Raw genomic sequence first — 10,092 nt, 5'->3', positions numbered from 1 at the left:
GCCTTGCGCGGGGAGCCCGGACACCCGCAGAGCCGAGGCGGGGCTGTCGGGGAGGCCGCGCGGACCTGTGAGCATCCGCGCTGGGCCTCGCCCAGGTACCTGGGGCAGCCGCGCGTCCCCGCCCGTGTCCTCGTCCTGCGTCCCTCCCCGAGGCACGCAGGTGTCGTCCGCCGTTCGTCTTCGGGGCGCGGACCCTCCGCCTCCGCCCGGGACCCGCCTGATCTCCCTCCGGCCACTCCCGCGCGCCCATGCGACCGGCGAGGCCAAGCGCCCGGCTGCCCGCGCTGCTGCTGCTGGCGCTGGTCCTGCCGCCGCGCGGGACCCGGGAGAGGCCCGGGGGCCGCAGGGGCGTGCGCGTCGCGGGCGAGGAGCCGAAGCCCTGGCTGTCCCTCCCCGCGGCCTCCCGGAGCGCAGGTAAGCAGCCCCGCGCCCGCGGCCCCGTGCGCCGAGCCCGGGGCGGGAGGACTCGTGCGGCCCGGAGAGGCGCGCGCTCGGGGAAAGAGGCAAAGAGCTGGTGAGACGCACCGCGGCCGAGACGTAAGTATCCAGAAACCCATCTCGCGGAGGAACCGGCTCGATGCGCCCCTTCCCCGTGAGGGAGGCCGGGCCTCGGAAGCGGGGGTCGGAGCCCGAGGACATGCGGTTCAGTCCCAGCGGCCGAGGCGGGGCGGACAGGTCAGCGCCTGGCGGCGCCTCTTTCCGGGCCAGCCCGGGTTTGGGGATTGGGCCAGGGCCCTGGCGTCGCGCGCCGGGACGCCCCTTTGCGCCCCCTGGAGCTGGCGCAGGGCCTGGGTAGCTGAGAAGGCTCCACCCGCCGCCGCGGCTCCCGGATCAGCTCTGCGCGCCCAGGTTCCTGGCTGCTTAGCTGCCCAACGGGTGGTGCGGATGAGAAAAGGGAGAAAAAGTAGCCGACACGAGGGGTCCTGAGACACCCCCAAGGCGGCGAGGACGGCAGCCGAACGAGGAGTAAACGTGAGAAGCCCGGGGCGAAGCGGCCCGACGGGGCGGCGGGGCTGCGGCTCGCTTAGGGCAGGAAGGCCGGGCCGGGGCAGGAGGAGGGAGCCGCTCAGACGCGCCTCTGCTGGGAGCCCGCGCACCTGCGGAGCGAGGACGCGCTGGCCGCCCAGCCCGGCAGCAGCAGGCGCCCCTCCCCGGGGGCCGCCCCCGGCACCCGCCGGCTGAGAGGTCGCAGCCCAGGGCAGCCTTGCTGTCATCTCCTCGCTGTTCAGCCTCTTACTTCACTTTGAACAAAGCAGAGAGGGGTTTCTTAGGACCGTTTTCCTTTCGTGATAGTTATGATATAAATATATACATATTCACTGCACAAATGTTCATCCAGTCCTGGCTGCGTGCCGGTCACCATGCAGAGGCTGAGGCCACCCAGGGGAGCAGGCAGTCAGGTGTCTGCGCTCTGAGGGCACGTTCTAGGCGGGGAGGCGGGGAGACTGGTGCACAGGTAGACCCGAAGAGGAGGCCAGGGACGGGCTGAAGGGGAGGCAGGGGATGGAGAAGGTCCAGGAAGCTGAGACGCGTCACTGAGCTCCAGGACCTCGTCCCGGGCTGGGCAGGGCTTTCCAGGGTGGTGGGGACGCACAGGGCTTTCCCGGAGGGGAGCTGGGCAGGGACGGTGACCACCGCAGTGACGCAGTGACGGCACCACACCCTTCTCATCCTCGGACTTGCAACTGCTCTTGGCCCCAATGTTTATCTCAGAATGGAACGTCACCTTGGAAAGTAAACGAGTGGGAGAAAGTTTCAAACTACAGGAACATTCGTGGTAACATTAATTCAGACCTGTGTCATTGAAGTTGAACAGATCTTTTCTCTGTAAAAGGCTGAAGCCTTACCGAAGTGAGTTTCTAGGGAGAAAGAATATTTTATTAAAAGTTAAAATGTAAGTGGCAACAATCCAAAGTTTAAAAAAAACAACACAGCCCGGCAGAGAGTGATCTGTGCTCCACATCGGTTGCTTTCTCCAGCTGTTTGGGAGGTAGTCTTTGGATGACGTGAGGAGGAAGGGTGACTCTTTACATCCGTATCTGAGTCTGTGAAAGTGAAGGGGACACTCGGACATGGGTCAGGGACCGACAAGGGCGTGAGCTGGCCCTATCCACGTGGTCCTCACAGGCACACTCGGGTGTGGCGGGGCTCACAGCTCATTCAGGAGGAAACATCTCCCAGGCTCTGGAGGCTAAGGACTGTCATCCCTGCCAGGTACCTCGGGAATGCTGGCCCCGTGATTCTGCGGCATAGTACACACCACCCCCCGGGCCTTTGCATGTGCTCTGGGTTCTGAAACCCTTGCTGCACCTGCGGCTGTGGTGCCTCCCTTTTCTGTAGGTCAGCGGCTTCCCTCAACACTCCCGTGAGGCTCGAGGTGCAGGGATCAGTCCACGTAGGGGAAGCAGTAAGTGGGGAAGCCTCGGGTGAGAGGCTGACCAGCGAGGATGCCATTAGAATTGGAGGGGGCACTGGGAAGGAGGAGGTGTGAGAGGTAGGTACCCATCACCCTCAGGATCCACCATCCCCGGCCCCATATGCATTGTTCACGCATCACCCATCCATCAGTTCATCTAGCCACTCACAGCGCACGCCTGACGTGCTCTGATGGGCGGAGGAATACGAACTTAACCAACATTATTGACTCGTGCTGAAGGAGCTCAGGTTAATGACCAAACCCCACTCCCCATGTCTCTACAATCTGGTCCTTCCTTTTTTATTGTCCTGCCCATCGCCCTGGTTCAAGCCTCAGGACAATGTCAAACTGTCTCCCTAACTCGGGTAGCGCCCCCTGCTGGGCTGCCTCACTGGGCTAAGCATGGAAAGTGTGTGTTTTCATAACCTGTATCCCTTCTCCCCTCTGTTGTCTGACCATCACACCAGCAGAATGGAGCAAAGGATCGTTCCCACAACTCTGCAAAAGAAAGGGAGCCCTGGGGTACTCGTTACTGAAATGAAGACAGAGTCAGATGTCTGAGAGATGGCAGTGGTGGGGCTAGAGAGGGGGGTTGGAGGAATTTGGGACAGAGAAGGAATTGGTGTGAAATTCGGGAGATGGAAGTATAAGGGGGACTTTTAGAAAGTTTTGATGGAAAAGCTTTGCCTTTTCAAGAGATGTCACTGAACATTTACATTCTTCTGCAGGCTTCATGGAATCAGATTTGTGTTGCTGGGTTGTTTTGGGTTTGTTTGTTTTTAATGTAAAACCTTGCTGGCAAGAGGCTTAAGGCAGGAATGTGAAGACCATTTTGGAGAGGTTCTTGCAAACAATTACAAATGAATATTCTTTTTTTGAGATTAATACATCATTTTAACTGTAATTTAAAAAATAAAATACGTATTACTTAGGTTGATCTTATCCTAAGTGCTTAAAAGTAGGTGCTTTAAGAGTCTTTTAAAAATTCTTTTAAATTTTATACTGGACTATAGTTGATTTACAATGTTGTGTTAATTTCAGTACGAATGAATGTTCTTAGTACTGACAGGCTGTTTCCTCCCCAGTCACAGGTCTGCAGTGGCTTCTCTGGGTTTCCCAAGAAAGCCCTAACGTCTCCTGAAGGCAGGACATCTAAGTCCCCTGTGACCTGCCCCATTTCCCTTCTGCGGTTCTCACACGGTGCGGGTCTCATGGGCGGGGCCTGCCTCTTGCAGATGCCGTAGCCGCTGTCTGTGCTATTCTGCCAGCCTGGAACGTACTCTGTCATCTCTGCCTGTCAGAATTCACCTCTCCTTCCAGGCCCTCTTCCTTCATGATGTCTTTGCAGCTATTTCCGTGTGAAAAAAAAAATCTAAATCCTAAATTCTTTGTAATAGTATCAGTGAGCTATTACAGATACTGTACATTCCAAAAATATAGTTTAGCAAGTATTGTGGTACAATTTTAAATAATTTAAACACTAGGTATATTAAAAATCAGGGTGCCCATACATACCACACATATGTTTCTTTGCTCCATCAATTGCATGGGCCTGGAAACAACCATACCCCAGTAGCAACAAGCACACCTGGTACCCAGACTTTGGTTTCCATTTTTTTGCTCTCGACGCAGCTTGTGGGATCTTAGTTCCCCGACCAGGGATTGAACCCAGGCCCTAGGCAGTAAAAGTGCCGAGTCCTAACCACTGGACCGCCGGGGAATTCCCAGACTTTGGTTTCTAATACCATCCTCTATAAGAGGAGCCAGGGCTCCTTGGAGAAACGACTGATACTAACACCGAGAGAGGAACTTATTCAGGATGAGCCTGGAGCATCCTGTAGTGCCCGAAAGTAAAGAAGTGATAAAAATTCAAAACACCACCAACAAAACCCCCCATGATGACATAATTTTACTGGAAAGAATTCTGTGTCTTGTCTTTTAATAATCACAGACTACAAATACATTAGTAATAATATTATAACATTGATTATGAAATAATTCACTGTTGAATATTCAAGAAGCTTTGTATCTTGTTTGGAACATTTAGATTACTGCTTTCAAACTTGAATGTGCAAATAAATCTCCTAGGAGTTCTTGTGAAAGTGACTCTATAGGCCTGGACCTGAACTTCTGTATTTCTTACAAGCTCCCAGAAGAGCCATGAAGAAGAGTTATTAATAAACATGAATTTTCTTCAAATACTTATATTTTCCCTCAGTGATTCTCTCAGCACTGATGTAATAAATCTAGTTCTTATTTTTGAAAGTAGAATTGTTTTTATATATTTAGAAAGACAATAATCATGCCAGCTCCTTAACTAACGGAAATGATAACTCAGGGAACTATATAACAAACATTTCAATTCAAGTACATGAAAAATGCTAGATTCAAACATAAAGTAATGCCCTTCAGCACTTCCAGAGGTACTAAGGATCCACTAACATGGCTTTGTAAAGAATCGATCATGGCAGAGCAAGTTATCTTTATGGTAAGTTATTAAGTTATACGCAAGTAAAAGCAAACACTAAACATTTTCTCTTATTTTCTAGTTGTTCTGTATTATGATTTTTTATTATTTCACATGATCTCTGCTCATTTTTAACAACTACTGAGCCCGCGAGCCACAACTACTGAGCCCACATGCCACAACTACTGAGCCTGCACTCTAGAGCCCATGCTCTGCAACAAGAGAAGCCACTGCAATGAGAAGCCCATGCACTGCAATGAAGAGTAGCCCCTGCTCGCCACAGCTAGAGAAAGCCCACGTGCAGCAACAAAGACCCAACGCAGCCAAAAATAAATAAATTAATTAATTTTTAAAAATGTTAATGAAAAGAGTATGCACTAAAAAATCTCTCTTCCTCCCACCCCCAGAATCCTTGTCGCTGTTGCCTCTCTGCAGACAATCACCATTTTAGCTGAATACAAATAGGATGCTACAGAGCAGGCACTGGCAACCTTTCTCTATTTCAAACATTTTCAAAATATTTGGGGCTTGGTGGGCCATACGATCCGCGACAATGTCTTGCCCCTGCATCGTAGCATGAAAGCAGGCATAGACCACACGTAAATAATGAACATGAATGTGGTCTAATAAAACTTTATTTACAGAAACAGGCGTGGGGCAGGATGACTCCTGAGGGCAGTTTGCTAACCCCTCCACAGGCCAGTGCTGTTCGATAAATGCACGGTAACTTCTCTGTAAACCTTTTATCTCGTCTCTGCATCTATTCTCGCCCCTCCGTACCAGGCATGATGATCTTTAAAAATGAAGCTTGATGGTCTCACTCCCTTGCCTAAAAATCCTTGCCTTCTCCTCACTCTTACACAAAGTTTATAAAGGATGGTGAGCATCCTCACCTCACCCCTCCCTGTCACCCTGGTCAGGGCTGGACATACACACTTGGAATCGGCTGCATGAACAACCACAAGCTCATGTGTTTAGTGCTTGTCATTATAGTCTACTTGTACGGGTATTAAAACTTTTTTATTGAGGCAAAATTGACATACAACACTACCTTGGTTTCAGGCGTACAACATAATGATTCGATATTTGTGTACATTGTAAAATGATCAGAAGTCCGGTTACCATCCGTCACCGTACAGTCAACTTTCAGGGTTTACTCTTGGCAGCTTTCTAATGTGCTCTTCATTACTGACTATATCCTCATGCTTTCCATCGCACCCCCATGACATTTATTTTATAACCACAGGTTGGTACCTCTTGACCTCCTCCATCGCCTATTCTGCTTCCTCCCCAATGCCCCTCCCCTCTGGCAACTACTGTTCTGTTCTCTGTTTCTGTGAACTTAGTTTTGTTTGTTCATTTGTTTTGTTTTTTAGATTCCAGTGTAAGTGAAATCATATAGTATTTGTCTTTCCTGTCTGATTTATTTCACTTAACGTAATTCCCTCTAGGTCCATCCGTGTTGTCACAAATGGCAGGGTATCAGTCTTTCTTATGACTGAGTACTATTCTGTTGTATACATATATACCACATTCATTCATCCATCAATGAACAATGAGCAAGCCCTTAGGTTGCTTCCGTATCTTGGCTATTGTAAATAATGCTGCAGTGAACACGGGGGTGCAGATATCCTTCTGAATTCGTGTTTATAAGGATATTTTTCAATGATGGAAATGCATTCAAGAAATTCTAAAGTTTTTTTTTTCTTTTCAGAAATATTCCCAAGAGATTTGAACTTAAAAGACAAATTCATAAAGCATTTCACAGGTAGGCATGAACTTTATCAGTGATTCAATTAAATAAAAAGATTGTAGCATATTTACTCCATGAGGCACCGAGGCTATGAAAATAAATGTCTGTTAGAGGCTCACAGTCCTGTCAGGGAGGTTGGCAAGTGCTATCAGCTTGTTCTAATGGTGATGGGAACCAGATCTGGGTGAATGATAGAAGTGTAAACAGAATTTTAGGGAGACACAGGAAGTGGACAGTTTTGCCGAGAACTACCAGAAAAGGCTGTTGTGGACACAATATATAAGCTGGGCTCTAAGGATGAATAGGGTTTTCCCGGATGAGAGAGGCGTCCTGGTCAGAAGCAATCCTTTGGACACATGGTGTTGTTTGGGGCAGGACCGGGCGGCCAGTTTAGGCAATGGTGTGTGTGGCTACTGGACAGAGTGTGGCTGGAAGGCGGGTGGAGTCGTACTGCGATGAGTCCTTCGTGGTGCGCTAGAGATTTAGCTGTGCTCACGGCCAGCGACACAGCGGAAGTGTTTCTCACAGGGCAGAGCAGATTCCCTTCCATATGTCACATGGTAAGCGCCGGTGGCTTTCTCTCCCACGACACTCCTTGGTTCTTCGTATCAACTTGGTGAATCATTACAATCATCCTGTGCCCCATGTTCTAGCAAATCACTTAATTTGAAGGGTGCACCCTGACCTTTCCTCTGTTTCTAGTCATCCCCCCGCCTTTCCCTGTTTTACATCTCAGGCCTATAAGCTGGGAAAGATGTGGGTTCCCCCTTGACCAAAGCCCAGGGCCACCTTGTTAATTAACTTTGGAACGAGGCGGTGAAGACCCTCCTGAGGCACCGGGAAGTGTAAGAAATTTCCTGATGTTTCTAGAACCCTGTGGGCTCCCCTACTTCTATCACTTCCATAAGAAGCAGACTCCAGATGTACGGATGAATTTTGGCGAGGACTGTCTTGGGTTTGTGGGGAAAGTAAGAGAAGTCTCAAGACCCTGCCCACCTTACAGTGGTCCTTGACACAAATCACTCTAAGTAGAAAATGGAATAAATGTCTCTGCATATAAACATTCATTCCTATTAAATAAAAAACTGAAGAACAGAAAGTGGAAACCGTGGATATTTATTTTTTATTCTTTCACATCCACTTGATTTGCCCTCTGCAGATTTTTTTTTCCTCTCTAGAGCTTTTCCCTCTTACTTATTCTGAGGAGTTCTCCTGAAATCGAATTATGTTCCATTATGTGATATGTTGAGAATACGGAGTGAATTTCGATTGTTTTTCACAGATTACACCTCACTGCCTGCCCCAGAGTCTGGGCGAGGAGACGTGCCCACAGGCAAGGTCTTTTAAGGGCATGGAAAGATGTAAACCAGTTATATTATCTCTATCCATAAAGTGCTGGCAGATTTGATTGGAAAACACACATATGTGTATTGTAAGCATTCTTTTCCTGTTGCATAGGACCAGTCACATTTTCAGCCGAGTGTAGCAAACATTTCCACAGGCTCTACCACAACACCAGGGATTGCTCAACACCAGCTTGTAAGTAACTTGGGTCATTTTTGTCCTTTTTAAAAAATCTTTATCCAACAGTAAATGCATGTGATTTTAAACTTTAGCTGTCTGTGAGTGGGAAATAATAGACTAAACATTGTATGACCTGCTGTTTATAATACTGACGGTGCTTAAATTTAAGGTGTGTGCATTCTGCTGACACCGTGAGGAATGAAACTGCATTTTAATTGGGACTATTTCAGACAGATCTGAAAATAGCCAGATTTCCTTAAGGACCACAATGTCTGTCAGGATTTATCATCTGATAAATGATAAACCTTTTATCATTTATCAAATTCCTTGGCATAAATAAGGCACTCTCTTATATAAATGGAAAAAAAAAGATGACCATGAAGTGTAAGTCAAAATTTCCCCCTGAGTTTTTACAAGTAGTTTCATGTCACATCATTTGTATGCTGAGTGATAGACTTTTCTGAATAACGGTAGCGTACGTTTTTAAAGGTTGTCTAAAGAATTCTTTTGGATTCTTAATTTACTGAACTAAATAGCAATTCCAAACATTATATTTAAATGCTCCCCTTTAAACTGCCCAAATCATCACTAAGTGTGGTAACACAGATGGCTATTTTTAAATTCCTTCCTAAATCTAAACTTTCTTTTTAAAGAAAATGAACTTTAAACATTTTGTATTTTTTTAAACTAAATTGGTCATCTTGAGGGATATTTAATTTTACTTGGGGTGTTGAGTCAGAGTTGTTATGATTTTTTCAAAAACTACTTGTGTTTGATGACTAGAGAAAATGAATCTTGTTGGCATCTAGGCAGAATGATTAAGTGGTACCACAGCGTGGTGGAGAAACTCTGGGCTTTGGAATGAAACTGCTTACTAGCTATGAGATTCTTAACATGTTGCGGCTGTTTTCTCATCTCGAAAGTGAAGATGACAATAACATCTATAGCTGCTTACATCATCAGGAGAATTAATGAGAAAACCCAGATTAAGTACTTGCTATATTAGATGTTTATTAAATTATAGCTATCATTATTAAGAATTAGTGACAATAATTTAACATGATTTTCCCCACATTTGTAGTAACCATATACACAATTTACTTTTAAATGTTTCTCCTAGATTACAAAAGATGTGCTAGATTACTCAAAAGATTAGCAGTGAGTCCTCTGTGCTCACAGGCATAGAAGACCTGCATGTGAGTATGTATTTATTAATTTTTCTTATTCTGTTTAACAGCCTGACTCTCTTAAGAAATTTTGAACCATTTAAAAAGCCCAGGAAGCTGATTTTAGCACCACCAAATGAACTTAACCTGTGGATTTTCCACTTCATGTCAAAGCTTGGTCTAAATGGTTTATTGAATTAATAAAAAATGTCCTCAACAGTGATTGAATTAATAGAAACAGCTTTTTGGCAGCCTTACGAGTCCTCAGTGATTTTTAAAAATATTTCCACATTTGATGTTATGTCATTATTGTGCAGAAACCGTATGCATATACACATTAGATGAACAAAACTATTTAAAGGTCTACCCTTTTTTTAACTCGTTAAAGTATAATAAAAGTAGATATAATAAAAGTAGGGCCCTAAAATTTTGATTTATGCAATATAGGTTAAAATAAGAGAGGAAGTATTAGAAGAATAGAGGAAAAAGCAAACAATCAGACATATAGTGAACATGTAAGCATTTTGCCAGAGTGAAATTAAGTCAGAATTTTCATTCTGGCTAAATGACCCTTGGAACCCTAGGGCAATAAGATATTTGTATGACCTAGATAAATCAAAAGCAAATTCTAACATTTATTTACAAAAGTAGAGTCTATACAAAAGACTGAAAGGTGTTCATTTCTTTGCAAATATTTTCCTAATCAGTAGTTCTTTCTGGTGTAGTACAGAGTCAACATTTGGGGGGTGGGAGTGGGGAAGGGGGG

General features: G+C 46.2%; 1 protein-coding gene across 1 annotated transcript; it reads left to right on the top strand.

Moving 5' to 3' along the window:
* Nucleotides 1–248: 248 nt before the first annotated feature.
* Nucleotides 249–9,345, top strand: ALKAL1 (ALK and LTK ligand 1; the record flags this gene model as incomplete). Its single annotated transcript, XM_079722529.1, has 4 exons — nucleotides 249–414; nucleotides 6,598–6,651; nucleotides 8,095–8,175; nucleotides 9,281–9,345. 4 exons carry the CDS (start codon nucleotides 249–251, stop codon nucleotides 9,343–9,345), a joined length of 366 nt encoding a protein of 121 aa, XP_079578655.1.
* Nucleotides 9,346–10,092: the final 747 nt, after the last annotated feature.

This window comes from Hyperoodon ampullatus (assembly GCF_949752795.1).
Source record: "Hyperoodon ampullatus genome assembly, chromosome: 17".
Classification (NCBI taxonomy): Eukaryota; Metazoa; Chordata; class Mammalia; order Artiodactyla; family Ziphiidae; genus Hyperoodon; species Hyperoodon ampullatus.
The sequence above is the reverse complement of the archived record's forward strand: the minus strand, read 5'-3'. Positions and strand labels throughout refer to the sequence as shown.